Source organism: Oratosquilla oratoria, chromosome 8 (genome assembly GCF_046742065.1).
Source record: "Oratosquilla oratoria isolate Oo_2021 chromosome 8, ASM4674206v1, whole genome shotgun sequence".
Taxonomy (NCBI): Eukaryota; Metazoa; Arthropoda; class Malacostraca; order Stomatopoda; family Squillidae; genus Oratosquilla; species Oratosquilla oratoria.
Window position 1 is genome coordinate 17,697,613 of NC_134784.1, and position 20,109 is coordinate 17,717,721.

General features: G+C 38.7%; 1 protein-coding gene across 1 annotated transcript; it reads left to right on the top strand.

Moving 5' to 3' along the window:
- Positions 1 to 1,869: 1,869 nt before the first annotated feature.
- On the top strand, positions 1,870 to 8,027 carry LOC143027311 (uncharacterized). The gene is made up of 2 exons (XM_076188581.1): positions 1,870 to 7,101; positions 7,971 to 8,027. Exons 1-2 carry the CDS (start codon positions 1,870 to 1,872, stop codon positions 8,025 to 8,027), a joined length of 5,289 nt encoding a protein of 1,762 aa, XP_076044696.1.
- Positions 8,028 to 20,109: the final 12,082 nt, after the last annotated feature.

Genomic DNA, 20,109 nt, shown 5'->3' on the forward strand with positions numbered 1-20,109 from the left:
GCAAATAAGTACAGATCATACAATAAATCAAATGAAAAAATCTTACTATATATTGTATATTCAATCAAAAACAACACAAGATGCATAATAACAAATATTTATATTTCAACATATACTTCCATCGAACTCCTGTTCTCGATGGAAAAAGTAATGTCGTTGATAAGATGAAAATCTGCGTACTGGAGACCATTCATTGTGTGATAACACACACACACACACACACACACACACACACACACACACACACACACACACACACACACACACACACACACACACACACACACACGGCCCGGTGGCGGATTGGTAAGGCACTGGCCTCACAAGCCGGAGAACCGGGGTTCGATTCCCCGGCCGGGCGGAGACAAGTTGGGTTTGTCTCCTTTCACGTGTAGCCCCTGTTCACCTAGCAGCGAGTAGGTACGGGACGTTAGTCAAGGAGTTGTGACCTTGCTTTCCCGGTGTGTGGAGTGTGAGTGGTCTCAGACCTACCCAGAGATCTGCTAATAATGAGCTCTGAGCTCACTGCCGTAGGGTGGTGTCTGGCTGTCTCGAAAAAGAGGCTGCAGCAGATCCGAGGTGAATACACACACACACACACACACACACACACACACACACACACACACACACACACACACACACACACACACACACACACACACACACACACACACAAGCCAGAGAACCGGGGTTCGATTCCCCGGCCGGGCGGAGATAAGTTGGGTTTGTCTCCTTTCACATGTAACCCCTGTTCACCTAGCAGTGAGTAGGTACGGGACGTTAGTCAAGGAGTTGTGACCTTGCTGTCCCGGTGTGTGGTGTCTGAGTGGTCTCAGACCTACCCAGAGATCGGCAAATAATGAGCTCTGAGCTCACTGCCGTAGGGTGGTGTCTGGCTGTCTCGACAGAGACTGCAGCAGATCCGAGGTGAATACACACACACACACACACACACACACACACACACACACACACACACACACACACACACACGACTCGGTGGCGCGTGTATCATCACTATACGATGATATTGGTTCAAGTTGTTTGTACGAACCATTTAGGATGACTTGTGCATTTGTACGTTTATTTTGTATTAATTAAAGTTATTTGTATCTATTTAATGTACTGTAATTATTGAATAAATGCATCACATGTTTATTCCTTTGGGATCTTGTATACTGTATTTGTGTAGGGAACCGTTTCTGCGCGTAGCGCTGTGCGTTTGTTCGCGTGGATATTACTAGGGAGGTGACGCTCATTACACCGACATTCTCGTCGGTGATTTCGAGGTGTGAGGCGGGCAGCGGTGAGGAACCAGCGTCCGAGGTGAAAATGTAAGGACCTAGGTCCCTGCCCGGGTGATGGTTTGATTTTCACACTAGAAGGCTTGGAGCACTAATGTGAGTTATGATTTCTAAATTTTGTAACATGTGATAGGAGCGTTGTATTACGGTTAACAGATTGTTTGCGTAAAGTAATACTGATTTCAATATATTGCTTGTATAGAATATGATTTAGATGAGTACTTACAATAGCTTAAGTTGTGAATTTTATAATCGTGTAATTAGCCATAGAGGAATGTTGGACTTCTTATTTGTTACTAATGTCTATATATTTCATACTATTGTAACTGTCATTGTAGTTACGTTTATTCAAAAGATTTATTGATGGTTATTTAGAGGATTATCCTCGTTTAATTCCAATGTAAATTTGTACAAGTGTTTTTTTTGTTGATGGTTTCAACACTTTTCACGTTATGTATACTGTGGATTTATGTAAGGATATTTGTAATATACTCGCAGGTTGAAATACATGATTACGACAGTCCACGGAGTTTTAGTGTGAAACATTTCAACATTATCCAAGATGGGGCTGGACGAGGAGCTGGACGAATTGAAGAAGAAACGGGCAGCTGCTAAGAGCAAATTCACCCGGAAACTCAACAGCTTTACCACGGCGCGTGACCAGGAAGCACCCCTTGCTGTACTAGACGGTATTTATCACGAAGTCGAACTGGTGTTCAACAGTGTCGAAGAATTGAACGATAAAGTGGTAAGTTCACTGTACAGAACAGAAAAGGGAACATTAGTTGAGGAGGCAGAAGGTTATATATCGGATTTGGAAATACGGAAAGTGAACTTAAAAATCGAATTAGAAAAGATTAGGGGTGCTCATAAACAAGTTGTACAAAATAATATACCCCGGGTTTCAGTTAAGAAACTTGATCCCCCTTCTTTCTCAGGTAACATGAGGGAATTCCCTAGTTTTAAAGATGACTATGAGAGACTAATTGTGCCTACTTTTGGACGGGACCCTTATGCATTACGACAGTGTTTGTCAGGCGAAGCGTTACACTCTATCAAAGGCCTAGAGAATGATTATGAGAGTATGTTTGACAGACTGAATAAAAAATATGGTAACGAAAGAAAAATCGTAGATTTGATAATCGGTGATTTACGTGCTCTTAAACCGATAGCAGATGGCGATGACAAGGGACTTATTGAAATGGTAGATACGGTTGAAAGGTGTTATTTGGATTTGAAGAAGATGAAACTACAAGCAGAAATGAACTCTACTAATGTTTTAGGCATGGTGGAAAGAGTTTTACCACTTGCACAGAAAAGAGAATGGGTGGCAATAATGGATGATAGTGGATGTAGTTTGGAATTTGACAAGTTATTGAAATATTTGTTAACCCAGAAACGCAGGATTGAGTACATGGGGTCTGCTGTTAGAACCACCTGTAATCGGAGGTCAAACATAAATATAGTGAGCACGGAATCTCAAAATAATGATCTTAGCACACTAGTGAAAGACTTGCAGGGTAATCAAGCTAATATAGAAAGACAGTTATTAAATATAACTAAGGTACTTAATAATTTAACTGACAGCAATAGGTATAAACATGATAATTCAACTCGGTCCACATACCGATGTTGGTTTCATGAGAGCAGTACCCATGATACTCAAGATTGTTATGTGTTTAAATCATTAAGTGATAAAGAAAGGTTAGAAATTGTCAAAAGTAATAATTTATGCTTTAACTGTTTGTCTAATCAACACCGGGCGAGGAATTGTACAAGGAGGGAAACTTGTGATGTGATCTTTAACAACAAGAAGTGTGGCATGTGGCACCATCCATTATTGCATAGATCTCCACTGAATGGAACAATGTATCATATAAATGACCACAAAACGTCAAAGGTTTTGTTAATGGTTAGCTCAATATACCACAATGGTGTACCCATAAATACAATGTGGGATAGTGGATCAGACGTAACTGTTATAACTCACTCAATGGCAAAAAGGTTAGGGTTAATAGGAAAGGATGTTCAGATGACCATCACAAAGGTGGGTAATGTCGTGGAGTCATGCATGAGTAAGGAGTACACCATTCCTTTGGTAGATCAACAAGGCAAAATTTGGAAAATTAAGGCATATGGTCTTGATGAGATAACATCGAATGTGTACGAGGTTGATGCTAACGAATTAAGTAGAATACTACAAGTGAATCCAATGTTGCTAGTGAGACCGGTTGGTAAGGTAGATATGCTGATTGGATCAGATTGTTGTCAGTTATTACCCAAAGTAATAAAAACGGTAGGTAGCCTCCAGTTGCTAGAAAACCAATTTGGCTATTGTGTTAGAGGTAGCATGGGTACCGGTACGAAGAGAGGAGGCGACAGTGCTTGTGTTAGGGTGAATCATATTCTATTTGATGTTAGCACTCGGAAAATAGAAGTGTGTAAACTACCTGACTTGAAGGTATCCTTGGATAATGTGTTTGGAAACGATACAGATTATGATGATATACCTTGTTTTTGCAGGAGTATACCTGATGAGTGGACATTAAAGGAAACTAGAGAACTGAAATTAATTGAACAGGGTCTTACATTTGATGAGGTCAATAGGGTTTGGGTTGTTAAATATCCCTGGATAGAGAATCCCGCAAATCTACCCAACAATTATGCTAGTGCCGTTGCTCGTATGAAGGCGACAGAGAAAAGATTGCTCAGCCGTGGCTCGGAACATTGTAAATTGTATCAAAATCAGATTGATGAGATGATCGCTGGAGGTATAGCACGGAAAATTACAAGGGCTGAAAGAGTATCTTATACTGGTCCCGTTCATTACATCCATCACCACGAGGTAATGAAGCCAAATTCCCAATCTACACCTATGAGAATCGTGTTTGATTCATCGGCTTCCTATCGCGGTCATCAACTAAATGCATATTGGGCGAAAGGTCCAGACATTTTGAATTCATTGTTGGGAGTATTACTAAGGATGAGACAGGAGAAAGTAGTTGTAATGGGTGACATATCTAGGATGTACCATACTATTAGGCTAGATGAAAAGGATCAGCATACGCATAGATTCATTTGGAGAGATTTTAATGTGTTAGAATTCCCTGAACATTATATCATGACAAGGGTTACATTTGGGGATAGGCCAAGCTGTATTATAGCAACATTGGCACTAAGGCACACCGCGGAGAAGTATGCGAGTGAATACCCGGCTGCTGCTAAAATGATAATGAGAAATACTTATGTTGATGACATGGTACAGTCAGTGAACAGCGAAGAAAAGGCTACTGAGCTTATCAAGGAGGCAGAACATATTCTAGCCAGCGGAGGATTTGTAGTGAAGCACTGGGTGACTTCTGCGAATAATCATAATTTCGCGGGCATAAAATTGTTGGAAACTGAAACGGAAAAGGTCTTGGTGATGTCATGGGACATAAAGAGTGATCAATTTTACTACTCTGTCAGGATAAACTTTTCCCCTAAGCAAAATAAGATTCACTCTAGACCCAATTTATTGAATGAAGAATTAGAATCTAAATTTCCCCAAGACCTTACTAGACGCATGGTTCTTAGTCAGATAGCTTCAGTATTCGATCCATTGGGTTTGGTGCAACCATTTTTGTTGTCAGCTAAGTTACTAATGAGAGAGATGATAATGGATAGCAAGAATGAGGGATGGGACGATCCTATGGTTCAGGAGTACAGAAGGAGATGGCTACATTTCTTCAAGGAATTGTACAATCTCGAGAACCTTAGGATTGAACGCTCGATTAGACCTGAGAACGCGACTGGCAACCCGATTTTGATTTTATTTTCTGATGGATCAAGACTTGCTTATGGAGCTGTGGCATACTGCCGATTCTTTACGCAGTTGGGAGAATATAGATCATCCATTATCATGGCTAAGAGTAGAATGGCACCTGCCAAACAAACAAGTATTCCAAGGATTGAGCTATGTGCCGCGGTGCTCTCATGTCGACTACGTATGAAAATTGAGCAAGAGCTGGAGTGGCATTTTGAGAGAGTAATTCATATAGTTGACTCGGAAATAGTGAGGGCTCAGATACAAAAGGATTCTCATAAATTCAAATCATTCGTTGGAACTAGAATTGCAGAGATCCAAAGCAAGTCTGATCCTAAGGAATGGTGGTGGACTACATCAAAACACAATCCCGCTGATATGCTGACTCGTTCAACAGAGATTAAATTTCTGACGGGTGAATCAACCTGGCAGAAGGGACCAGAATTTTTAAAATTGCCCCTTGAATCCTGGCCAATTAGTCAAACTGATAAAACAGACTTGCCAGATAGAATTGATGAGGGTGAGAATAACAAGTGTACATCTATAATTAATAACGTCACTCACGGAGGGCTCTCACAACCGAATCTAACTACTATTATTCAGTTGCAAAGATTTAGTAGTTATGTAAAGCTACTCAGGGTAACGAGTAGGGTATTGGCGTCAATAAGGTCTAAATCTTTCAGGGCAATAGGTAACCATGTTAATAGCAGCGATATGCAGGTCGCAGAGAAATTATGGGTGAGAGAAGTTCAAAAGGAGTTTTCAAAAAATTGGCAGACTAGATTTAGCAGACTGGGACCTACGATCAACAATGAAGGCATAATTATTGTAGGTAGCCGTATGAAGCATTGGCTGAAACAAAATTGGAATTCTGAAGTGTATATGCTATTACCACCAACTAATATATTCACTTATTTATATTTGTCACATCTGCATGGTATAGATCACTCGGGAGTAGATACCACGATTTCAAAATTACAAAGGAAATTTTGGGTTCCTGGAGCACGGAGAATTGTGAAATCATTGAAGAATAAATGTGTAATCTGTAAGAAATTATCTCATAAAGTCGAAGGGCAAAAAATGGGTGAACTTGTAGAGGAGAGACTCAGACCATCACCACCATTTTGTCATACTGCTTGTGATATGTTCGGTCCGTTCAAAATACGTGACGCAGTTAAGCGTAGGACGTTTGGTAAAGCCTTTGGTATTATCTTTAATTGCATGTCCACCCGAAGTGTGTACATAGATCTGGTTGACGGGTATGATACACAGAGCCTGTTGCTGACTTTCAGGCGATTTGTATCAATTAGAGGTTACCCATGCAGTATGTATTCTGATAGAGGCCCACAACTTGTATCTGCGAGCAAAGAATTGAAGCAAGTATTTAACCAGTTTGATTGGAATGTGTGTAAATTTGGAAGAGATGAAGGTATGGAATGGCAGTTCACCAAGTCAGCTGATGCCCCATGGCAAAATGGGGTAAGTGAAGCATTAATCAGAAGTGTGAAGCGTTCATTGAAAGTCATGATAGGCGAAAACACGCTCACATTCGGGGAATTGCAGACTGTATTCTTTGAAGTAGCTAATCTCCTGAATGAACGGCCAATCGGCCTCAAACGTGGGTCTGATGTGAATGCTGGATGTTATTTATGTCCTAATGAACTGCTGTTGGGTCGTGCTTCCAATCACGCACCAGTGGGAACATGGGCTCGGTGTAACATGAATCGCCGATTGGAATTCCTAAATAGTATAGTAACTGGATTTTGGCGTAAATGGCAAAGGGATTTCTTCCCTACTCTTCTAGTGCAGCAAAGGTGGCATGTTGTCAAGAGGAATCTACGAGTGGATGATTTAGTACTTGTACAGGATAATAATGCCTTAAGGGGACGCTGGAGGTTAGCTGGACGAGATGGGCTTGTAAGGGATGTAATAATTAGATACAAGAACCAGAGCTCAGGATCGAAGTATGAAGGACTAGAGGACGTGCAGGTTAAACGTTCAGTACACCGGCTCGTAGTAATCCTTCCCATAGAGGAACAATAACTTCAAGGCGGGGTGGGGAGTGTATCATCACTATACGATGATATTGGTTCAAGTTGTTTGTACGAACCATTTAGGATGACTTGTGCATTTGTACGTTTATTTTGTATTAATTAAAGTTATTTGTATCTATTTAATGTACTGTAATTATTGAATAAATGCATCACATGTTTATTCCTTTGGGATCTTGTATACTGTATTTGTGTAGGGAACCGTTTCTGCGCGTAGCGCTGTGCGTTTGTTCGCGTGGATATTACTAGGGAGGTGACGCTCATTACACCGACATTCTCGTCGGTGATTTCGAGGTGTGAGGCGGGCAGCGGTGAGGAACCAGCGTCCGAGGTGAAAATGTAAGGACCTAGGTCCCTGCCCGGGTGATGGTTTGATTTTCACACTAGAAGGCTTGGAGCACTAATGTGAGTTATGATTTCTAAATTTTGTAACATGTGATAGGAGCGTTGTATTACGGTTAACAGATTGTTTGCGTAAAGTAATACTGATTTCAATATATTGCTTGTATAGAATATGATTTAGATGAGTACTTACAATAGCTTAAGTTGTGAATTTTATAATCGTGTAATTAGCCATAGAGGAATGTTGGACTTCTTATTTGTTACTAATGTCTATATATTTCATACTATTGTAACTGTCATTGTAGTTACGTTTATTCAAAAGATTTATTGATGGTTATTTAGAGGATTATCCTCGTTTAATTCCAATGTAAATTTGTACAAGTGTTATTTTTGTTGATGGTTTCAACACTTTTCACGTTATGTATACTGTGGATTTATGTAAGGATATTTGTAATATACTCGCAGGTTGAAATACATGATTACGACAGTCCACGGAGTTTTAGTGTGAAACAGCGCGGTTGATAGAGTACTGGACTGTCAGCATGGAGGTGCGTCAGCACCTGGTTCAAATCCTGCCCAAGGCCGAAATTATTTCGGTATCGCTGCGCTTCGGGTCGTTACTCCGACTCTCGTGGGCGGGGAGTTGTGTGTGTGTGTGTGTGTGTGTGTGTGTGTGTGTGTGTGTGTGTGTGTGTGTGTGTGTGTGTGTGTGTGCAAGGTCATAGCATTACCCATAGATCGGTCATACGAGCTCTGAGCTCTCTTCCGGGAGATAAATCCAAAGAGAATCCCAAAGAATTCTATAGTTACATTAGAGATAAAAAGGTTGTTAGGAATCACATTGGTCCACTATTATCTGCTGACGGTCAACTTGAATATTCAAATGAAGGAATGTGTAATATCTTAAACAATTATTTTAGCTCGGTATTCGTAAACGAAACACCTCAAAGTGAATTCCAAACTGAAACCTGTGAAAAGTCTAGGGTAAACTTACTCACTACGGTAAATATAACAAAAGAAAAAATTAAAAGGTGTATAGATAAGCTCAAAGTTAATAAAACACCAGGGCCTGACGGTTGGCATCCAAGAATCTTAAAGGAAATGAAAAATGAGATTGTTGTACCATTAGAAATTATTTTCAAGAAATCCATCATATCCGGAGATGTCCCAAGAGAATGGAAGCTAGCTAACGTTACTCCCATATTCAAAAAAGGTGACAAAAATAAACCAAATAACTATAGGCCTATAAGTTTGACTTCAATCGTAGGAAAAATAATGGAAACTATCATCAGAGATGCTATCGAACATCGTTTAGAAAGTAACCGTTTGATAAATGATAGCCAGCATGGTTTCAGACGGAAACGTTCTTCCGTGACTAACTTACTCGAATTCTACAACACAGTTATCTCGAATTATGACAAAAGAAACAATATAGATTTAATATATCTAGACTTTGCAAAAGCTTTTGATACCGTCCCACACGAAAGACTACTTACTAAATTAGCTTTACACAAAATAAGTGGTAGCCTATTAAATTGGACTAGTAATTGGTTGAATGGTCGAAAACAGTTGTTTTAAATGGAAAAACTTTTGGATGGAAAAATGTTACAAGTGGAGTTCCTCAGGGTTCCATTCTTGGGCCACTTCTATTCATAGTATATATAGATGATATAGACCATGGACTAAAATCTACTGTTTCCAAATTTGTTGATGATACAAAACTGTGCGGAATGGCAAATGATCACTTGAACCAATTAGATATTCAAGAAGATTTAGATAAATTGTAGCAATGGTCTGAAAAGTGGCTAATGAAATTTAACACAAGTAAATGCAAAGTAATGCACATAGGTAAACATAACAGTAAGTACGATTACAAGTTATTTGGAAATTCGTTAACAAAAGTGGATAGTGAAAAAGATCTCGGTGTAATTATCAGTAACGACCTCAAATCATCCAAGCAGTGTATTTCAGCCTCTGAGAAAGCAAATAAGATTCTAGGACTAATTGCGCGATCTTTTGATTTCAAAAGTCCAACACTCATTAACAAGCTATATAAATCGTTAGTTCGTCCACATTTGAAATATGCTGTTTCCGTATGGTCACCGAATCTCATTAAAGACATTGACAGACTGGAAAAAGTACAATGGCGAGCCACAAAACTGATTCCAAATATAAAAAATATATCATACGAAAATCGACTAAAACATATGAATCTGTTTTCCCTAAAAAAGCGTAGACTCAGAAGTGGCTTGATACAGGTCTTTAAAATTCTAAAGGGAATTGACATCAAAAGTGACAAAATTTTCACATTGATCAGAAAAGAAACAATGGTCTCAAACTGTCCGGAAATAAATTCAATTTGGAAGTAGGTAGAAACAACTTTGCGAACCGTGTAGTTAATGAATGGAATAAACTTCCTGCACAGGTAGTGTAATGTAGTTCAGTTCGAAGCTTTAAGAATCATTTAGATAAACACCTAAGCAAGATGTTGTAATGATTATAATTTATTCTATATTATTTGTTTTTGTTTTGTTATCATTTGTCTGTTTGATTTTCATTTATTATTAGTTATATGTTAATTTATCATTATTTACTATTTACCTGAGAAGTATCAGGTATGAGGTGTCTGAGAAGTATGAGGTGTCTGAGAAGAATGATGGGGGGTTACTAGGCTAGATAGAGTGAGAAATGAGGAGGTGAGGATGAGAAAAGGGGTGGAAAAGGAGCTGGGAGATATGGTTGATGAAAGAATATTAGGATGGTTTGGACACATGGAAAGAATGAGTGAAGACTAGTAAAAGAGGTATGGAAGGCAGATGTGGAGGGAGTGAACATGAGGGGACGTCCTAGGATGAGGTGGATGGATGGGGTGAAGGGGGCTTTGGGGAAGAGGGGAATGTCTGTTGAGGAAGGACGGGAGAGGACAGAAGACAGGGGTGAATGGAGAATGGTTGTATATGGATGATGTTGTGATTGCATGAGGTGGAATGGGCGGGGGTATGGGGGTGAGGTAGTATGTGTGAGCAAAATTTGACGCAGCCCGAAGGGATTTCTCCCAGTCTTCTCCTTTTATGCAATGGGGGGACGGAGAGGGGGGGTCGCCGATTTAATGAAGCGGCCTTGCTGTGGATGTGCTGTGTCTTGCGACACTGCTTCTGACCCAGGGCAGTGGACAAGGTGCAGGGATGACCCGTCATCCAGGAGGTGCTCAGATAAGAGGGAGGGTGGAGGGGTGTGGAGTGTATTCAGGAATGGAATGGGTGGAAATGATTTTATGCCTTTCCCTTTTTGGCTACCCCCCTTGTAAGGGGGAAAAAAGACTTGGTATATGTATGTATGTACTATTTACCTGTTTGTTTATTATTTAACTATACCTATGCATTTATTTATGTATTTTATTTGTTATTTACATTATTATAGTTTTTATTTATTATTTTATTATTATTGTGATTTTTTTCGCATCCGACCTAGATATGGAACAAAAGGTCTCCTGTCGACATGCTCCGCCTTTGTAATCCTTTGGAAATAGCTGTCGATCACGAGTCCAACACGTGATCCAAAAAAGACCAAGGTGAATACACACAAACACACACACGCACACGCACACACACACACACACACACACACACACACACACACACACACACACACACCAGGAAAAAAAAAAAAATCCAGTCATTTTTTTTTTTTTTCACCAGAGCCATTCTTTTTAATTACCAGAGCCATTTTTGATACTTCCAGAGCCATGTTTTTGCAGGTTCGATTACCTTCAAACTATTGGAAGGATAACTCATTACTCATGTGTTGATATATATATATATATATATATATATATATATATATATGTATATATTTTAAACAAATCAACCTTTAATTTTAGGGGGAGGGGAGGGGTGAAACTGATCGGCAGACACAGCGCCTCTGTTTCCACTGGCAGTGGTTGGGGGTGGAAATGCACGACAAGCCTTGCAATACACCGTTAGAGTACCATCACTGCCCCGATCCACTTCAAGCTAATCTAGGTTCCACGAGCGTATAGTAGATTCATACTTTAATGGTTTTCGTTTTCCTTGGCCCTTGCCCGTAGAGTTTGAATTAGGCTTTGCTGGTCCAGAAGTGGTTCCTGCCGTCAAAACACTCTCCCTCGATTCTGAAAAGACTGAATCTGAGGGCAAACCATCTTCACTCATCTTCACTCGCTTCACTAGAAATCGCTCCATGATGTACGATCATCGAAAGTTTGGCATAGACGTGACATACAAACGTAGACCTAGCTACCGTAAACCTAAGCTAGCTAACGAATAATTTTTTTTTTATTCTCCCTCCAAAGATCCATATTTATGAACTAAATATATCATTATCAAATGTTCATATTTATACTTAAATCTATTTACTTTCAATTACTAACCAAACATATGATTCTATTTTGTTTTCTCATAAATACGCGAACGAGGTTATAAATGGGATTTCCCAGTTTCCCTCCTAGGCCTCGAGCGAGTTTGCATATGTACACTGTATGTATGCATGCGGTGATGTGGTATTGGGTATGGTGCATTGTACATGTAGTCAGCGCGTTGATTGGGCAGCTAGCTGCATGCAACCAATGAACTTCCTTGCATACAGGTACCATACATTTCCCAATTAGCGACATTGTGTAGTACGATAGTTGTGTAGAGTCTAGTCAATATGTACTATAGTATACGCGCGCATGCAGCTGATACGAAGCTAGGCTAGGTAAGCCATTGAACTCTAGCAGCTATACCGCGTAAACATACGTACGTACATCAACAAATTAAAGTTGATTGATGCGTTGCGTTTATGATATCGATTGATAATGCAATGATTGATCACGGGTAAGTTGTGTTTGCTCTGATCCTTTCATCAATGATAATGGGATTCAGGGATTGCCAAATGATGGATAATGCATGAAAAACGTTGAATCTTACCGCGGGAGCGATTTTTTGTGGGGGATCGCTCCCACTATTGGATTTGCGAGAGCGACATTGGAACTTTCCCGAGCGAAATCGCTCGTCGCTCCCGTGTATTTTTTTCGCTGACACACACACACACACACACACACACACACACACACACACACACACACACACACACACACACACACACACACACACGTCGGTCGTGGTGACAGCGAAGTTCGGACTCCAGAGTTATCCAAGGATTTCAAGGATCACAACGACAAGGAAATACCTGTGTTGTATTTATAGGGAAGGAGAAAGCTTGTGGTGTAGTGGGAAGGTGATGAAAAAGGAGAAGGGGAGGGATTACTGAGGGAAATGGAAGGAAATGAGGAAGGGGAGGATTTGGTCCAGGAGGCCAGGCGTCTTGTAAACAAGCGAAGGACCGATGATGATTTTGGATTAGAAATATAGATAAGAGCAGCACAATGGAAGGTGAAGATAATAATTTCCAGGGGGTATACCAACCTCCCCCGATAAGCAAGACTAGAGAAAAAACTTGAGAAAATGACCGAACATTGGGAGAGTAGGTTCGGTAAAATAACAAAGATTGCGCAGAGAGTTGAAAAATTAGAAGAACTAGAGAAGGTGAACAAAAACCTAACTAAAGAAATAGAAGAATTAAAAAGACAGTTAAAAGAAGTAAAATATGAGAATGAGGAGTTAAAGAGGAATAATAAAGAGAATAAAGAGTCCATAGTAAAAGAAGCACAGGGTTGGAAAAAAATCCAAGAGAACAGTAAAGTTGCATTTACTGACATAATAAAACAGCAAATGAAAGACCAAACTGAAGACTCAGTTATTAAAGTGATGAGACAGAAGGAGAATATAGTAAGAGACTTAGCAGATAAAAAGAAATGTATAATTATATTAGGAATGGAAGAGAAATATAATCTAAATAGAACCACAAGAATCAAAGAGGAAAAAGAAAAAGTAATCAGTTTACTAGAATTAGTTCAGGAAGATGAACCTGAAATCATGAGACAAATTGAAGAGATGTGTAGACTCGGGAAGTATAGTACAGATAAGACCAGACCAATTAAGATTAAATTCAGGTCACAAACAACAGCAGAGAATATCTTAGGAAAAACAGGGAAACTAGCAAACAGTGAACAATATAAAAATATATGGATAAAAAGAGAAATGAATAAAGAGGAAAGAGAGGAGGAAAAAATGAAAAGATAAGAAGCTAAGGGAAAAAAAAAAAAACGAGAACAGAACAGTCAGAAAAAGAGAAATTCTATAGCAGAGTAGTGAATATGAAAGTGAGGAAATGGGTCATACCAGAGAAAAACAAAAGCGAAACAGAAAATACAATGGAAGTAGCAGAAAATTCAAAGTGTCTTACACAAATATAGATGGATTAATAACAGGATTGAATGAGCTGAATGATTATCTGAAGGAAAAAGAACCGGACATAATGGGAATTGTAGAAACAAAATTGAAAGGTCCACTACCACCCAACAGTGTAGGACATGATGCATTTAATTATTGGATTAGAAACAGAGAGACAAAGCAAGGGGGTGGAGTTATGTTCCTGACTAAGAAGGATATAAACGTGAGGTGTGTCACATATGGAAAGAATACAGTAGAGATGATTATGATCGAAGTGGAAGACAGAGATAAGAAGAGCAGAATGTTTGTAATAAACTATGTGCCTCCAAAAACAGCCTCGTGGGAAGAGAGTGAACATAAAAGTATGTTAGAAGACACAAAGATAACAATAAGATGATGGAAGATGGAGGAAGAATAGTAATGATGGGCGACTTTAATTGCAAAGAAGTCTGTTGGGAAGAGATGACAGTAAAGGGTGGAGACGACTCATGGGGAAATGTTCTACTCGAGATGATTATTGACCATACAATGACACAATGGATACAAGAGAACACTAGGTATAGAAATGAAGAAGAACCATCGAGACTAGACCTAATAATCACATCTGAACCTAGAATAGTGGAAAAGATTGAATATAAAACACCAATAAGTAAAAGTGACCACATATTGATTGAACTGGAACTAAATGAGGAAAAATACATGAAAAGAAATGAACAATATAGAAAAGGAAGAATGATGTATGATTTTTTTTTTTTTTTATAAAATAAGAGAATTCTTTCAAAAAGAAAACTGGGAAAGAATATACAAAGAAGAAACAACAGTGGAAGAGAAATGGAATATTTTGACAACAATTTATAAAAAAAGGAGTGGAAAAGTATTTCCCAAGACAAAAACAAGAAAAAGAATAAGTAAAGTGCCGGAACAACAAAAGTTGTAAGGAGTTAAAAGACAAAAGAGATAAAGCTTGGACCAAATTAAAGAAATACAAAATACCTGAAAATGGAAAATATATACTTGTTATAGAAATGAATACGTACAAGTGTGCAGAGAAGAAAAGAGAAAATATGAAAACGATGTCATAGAAAAATGCAAAGATCAACCAAAACTATTTTACAGATTTGTAAACAACAAACTGAAAAACAAACAAGATTTAGAGAAATTAAGACAAGGAGGAGTTGAATACACAGGAAATAGAAATGGCAGAAATTATGAACAGGCATTTTAAATCAGTGTTTACAAGGGAGAACATACAACCTGAAGAGATCGAATGGAAAGAGAAAGTCCCCCCTATGAAAGAAATAAAAGTAACAAAGAATGAAATAATGAAACACTTTAGTAATCTTGATGTCAGAAAATCGCATGGACCAGATGAAATAGCAAACTGGATTTTGAAAGAATGCAGGAATGAACTAGCAGACAAAATACATTGAAAGAAGGAAAAGTTCCAGAAGATTTGAAAAAAGCAAATATAGTACCTATATATAAAGGGAAAAATAAAGAAGACCCTACCAACTATAGACCAGTCTCTCTAACAAGTACAATAGCAAAAAAAAATTGTGAAAGAATTTTCAAAAGTAGATGGGTAAAGTAGTTAGAAAAACAAAACAAAACAAAAAACAACGTGCTAAATCCAAGGTAATTTGGATTTAGACAAGGACGATCATGCGTCACCAATTTAATATGGTTCTATTCAAGGCTAATAAATATAATACAAGAAAGAGATGGATGGGCTGATTGTGCATTTCTAGACCTGAAAAAAAAAGCTCTTGAAAAAGTCCCACATAAGAAGTTGCTTAAGAAATTAGAAACTGAAGGAGGAATACAGGGCAAACTGCTTAAATGGATGGAAGACTTTTTGCAAGGAAGAAAAATGAGAGTAGTGATAAGAGACAAACACTCAAATTGGGATGAAGTAATAAGTGGTGTTCCACAAGGAACAGTTCTGGCCCCAATAATGTTTGCTATATATATTAATGATATGGATGAAGAAATTGAAAGTTATATGAGCTTCTTTACAGATGATGCAAAACTATAAAAAAAAAGTGAACACGGAAGAAGATTGTGAGTCACTACAGAGTGATCTCAATAAAGTATGGGATTGGAGTAGGAAGTGGGAGATGGAGTTCAATACTAAAAAGTGTAGTATAATGGAATTTGGAAAAAAAAAGAATAATAGGATCATATAAATTGGGAGAAGAAAGAATAAAAAAAGTTGAAAATGAGAAGGACCTGGGAGTCATTATTATGAATAATATGTCCCATGAGAAACATATAAATACGATTTTTGGAGAAACTTATAATTTAATAAGAACAATCAAAGTGGCATTTACATACCTGGATGAAGGAATGGTGAAGAAAATACTAATCACTTTGATAAGACCAAGATTGGAATATGCAGCAACGATGTGGTCACCAAGTACAAAAAAAAAACAAAAAAAATGTATATCAAAACTTGAAAGAATACAAAGAGGAATTACAAAATTGGCACCAACACTCTCAAAACTATCATATCAAGAGACACTAGCAAAACTTGAGCTACAGACACTAGAGCAAAGAAGAGAGAAAGGTGATTTGATAACTATTTACAGAATCATGAAAGGCATAGAAATCATTTATAGAGAGGATCTAATAAAATGGGATGCTAGAAATACAAGAGGACACGGAAAGAAAATTAAGAAAGACAGCTATAAAAGAGATCTGAAAAAGAACAGCTTTCCCCACAGAGTAATAGACATTTGGAACAAGTTAGATGAGAAAATGGTGTGCAAACACAATACATGACTTTAAAAATAGTTGAGATAAAATGAGATATGAAGACGGGACCCCACGAGTATAGCTCCCCTTCCCGTAAAATACAACTAGGTAAATACACACACACACACACACACACACACACACACACACACACACACACACACACACACACACACACACACACACACACACACACACACACACACACACACACACAAGAGAAACACAAGAGGACGTGGAAAGAAACTAAAAAAACATAGTTATAGAAGAGATCTGAAGAACAGATTCCCACATAGAGTGGTGGACACTTGGAATAAACTGGACGAAAAAATAGTATGTGCAAAACCATTCTTGAATCTAAGAGCAAAATAAACACTGCGAGATACAAAGGCAGGACACTACGAGCGTAGCTCCCCTTCCCGTAAAATGCAACTAGGTAAACACACACACACACACACACACACACACACACACACACACACACACACACACACACACACACACACACACACACACACACACACATCGGTCGAAGTGACAACGAAGTTTGGAACTCTAGAAAAACTTCAAGTTTCATCGATCTCAACAACGAGGGAGTACCTTTGTTGTATTAATAGGGAAGGGGAAAGCTCGTGGTGTAATGGGAAGGTGAAGAAAAAGGAGAAAGAGAGGGACTACTGAGGAAAATGTAAGGAAATGAGGAAGGGGACGAACGGGCCCCGGATGTTAGAAAATGTGTAAACAAGAGGGATGCAGAACACACAGACGAGGAAGAACAAGGAAGTAGAAGTGTCAAAAGCAGAAATATAGGTAATAGTAGATCAATGGAAAGAGAAGGTAACTGCTTTTATAGATTTAAGGAGGGAGGAGGTGACAACCTCCCCCGACTAGTAAATCTAGTGGAGAAACTAATAGTTGGTAAGGACCCAGTAGTTTGCTTAAATGCCGGAGGAAATGATATAGGTAAGTTAGGGAGTGAGGAATTATTTGCGCGGTACCGGGATGCGCTAGACAAGATCAGAAATAGGGGAGGTGTTCCTGTAGTATGTGGAATCCTTCCGAGGCGTAGAGTTGGAGGCATGTGGCATTCCAGGGCTATTGCAATGAATTGCAGGCTGGCAAAACATTGTAAGGCCAATGGATGGGCATTTGTCGACAACTGGGACCGCTTTTATGGTAAGAATCACCTATACACAAGGGACGGAGTGCACTTGTCTCCCAGAGGATTTCGGCTCCTTGCTGAATCCCTTGAGCGAGAAGTAGGCATCCTACAGGGTTTTTTCGGGTAGATTATGTGGGAGTAGGGGGGGGGGAAGTATCGGAATATAGTTTAGGCAATAGAAACAACTTAGAGGACTGTGTAAAAAATCACCAAAGCAGGTGGAGGGAAGATATACTTAAAGTTTACTATACAAATAGCAGGAGCATAATTAACAAAATTGATTTGCTGCGAGGTAAAGCATGCGTAGAAAATTTCGATATTATAGCTATTACTGAATCCTGGATCAACATGGCTGATAAACATTTCCTTCCGGAAATCGAAATAGAAGGATATAAGTTTTTTCATAAGGATAGGGTCGGCAGGAATGGGGGAGGTGTAGCACTTTTCGTTAAAAATACATTAAACTGTATTATCAACAATTCGATTAAGGAAGAGGACTGTACGGAATCTATTTGGGTAGAGATTATAGGCAAGAATAAGAAAGTTATTATTGGCGTCTTGTATAGACCTCCTAGCCTCAGCATTGAGCAGACTGATTCCCTGATTCATGAAATTCACAGAGCGTCCCAGTACAAAAACGTTGTAATCATGGGAGATTTTAACTATAGAAACATTGACTGGGAAACTTTAATAGGAGATCATGAAGCGAAGAAATTCCTAGATGTGGTGCAGGATAATTTCCTAAAACAAATGATTACCGATCCTACGAGGGGACAAAATACCCTGGACTTAATTCTAACAAATAATGAACACCAAATTAGCAGCGTAATAGTGGGAGATAGTCTAGGCTTTAGCGATCATCAAGAAATAAGATTTAATGTTATTTGGGAAAAAAATAAAAAGTACGAATAACGTTCAAGTACCAGACTTCAGGAAAGCAAACTTTGACAATATAAAAACCTATTTGAAATTGAATACGAAAAGCCAGGCGGACGTTTCAGACATTCTTGATTCTCGTTGCGGGGCTAGTCAGGTGTGGGTCATGGAGAGTAATAAGCATACCTTAGGTCAGGTCTGGGTCAAAGAGGGTAATACGCATACCTTAGGTCAGGTCAATTGGGGGCGAGGGCCCAGCAGTCAGGTCAGTAATTTAAATGAAATGTATAACAATCTAACTGATCTAATTATTAATGCACAAAATACATTTATCCCCCTAAAGTCAATACGGAAAAATAGTAATACTCCCAAATGGATGACGGACAGATTGAAACATGAGATCGGAATGAAAAGAGGACTTTACGTAAAAATGAAAAACGGGGAATCACACCTTAGATCAAGATATAACGAAATGGCAAAGCTGGTTAAAAGGAATACACGTTCAGCGAAACGTAATTATGAAATCAAGGTTGCCAGTCAAGCAAAATCCAACCCAAAGGGTTTCTTTCACCTCTATAGAACAAAAAATAAAGAAAGAATAGGACCAATTAAAAACGATGAAAATGTCATGATTGAATCGGAAGAAAAAATGAGTGAGGAGTTTAACAATTATTTTCTATCGGTGTTTACTAATGAGAGGTTAGATAAAGTACCTGACTGCGATCCGATTTTCAGAGGGGATGAAGAAAATAGTCTAACTAATATCAGCATTAGTAAAGAGGAAGTAGTCAAGCAGATTGAAAGACTTAAAGCTACAAAATCTCCGGGTCCAGACGAAATTTTTCCAAGAATGCTTAAAGAGTGTAAATTTGAAATCTGCGACCAGTTAACTGAAATATTCAATAAATCGGTAGACACTGGTTCTGTTCCTACTGCTTGGAGGCAGGCAAACGTTGTTCCTGTTTTTAAGAAGGGAGATAGATCGTCTATATGCAACTACAGGCCAATCAGTTTGACATCGGTTATAGGAAAAATGCTTGAATCAATAATAGTAAATAGACTCAGAGAACACATTGAAGGGCATAATTTAATTCGTGTTTCACAGCATGGTTTCTCCAAGGGTAAGTCATGTGTGACTAATCTTCTATCCTTTTACACTAAGGTATATAAGGCGGCAGACAACAATGAAAATTACGATGTTATTTACCTTGACTTTAGCAAAGCGTTCGACAAAGTGCCACACCAGAGACTACTAAATAAAATCAAAGCCCATGGCATAGGAGGAATTGTGTTAGAATGGATTAGAGCTTGGATTAGTAACAGAAAACAGCGGGTCACCATAAATGGAATAAAATCTAGGTGGGGCAATGTTACTAGCGGGGTCCCCCAGGGCTCGGTTTTGGGTCCCTTGTTGTTCATTATGTATATAAACGACTTAGACGAAGGTTTAAATAGTGATGTTAGTAAGTTTGCGGACGACACTAAAATAGGACGCCTAATT

Excerpts from the sequence above, each read along its gene's own strand:
- LOC143027311 (XM_076188581.1), top strand. The coding sequence starts at position 1,870 with ATGGGGCTGGACGAGGAGCTGGACGAATTGAAGAAGAAACGGGCAGCT. Across the intron at positions 7,102-7,970 it reads AAGGACTAGAGGACGTGCAG|GTTGAAATACATGATTACGA; the intron begins GTTAAACGTTCA and ends ATATACTCGCAG.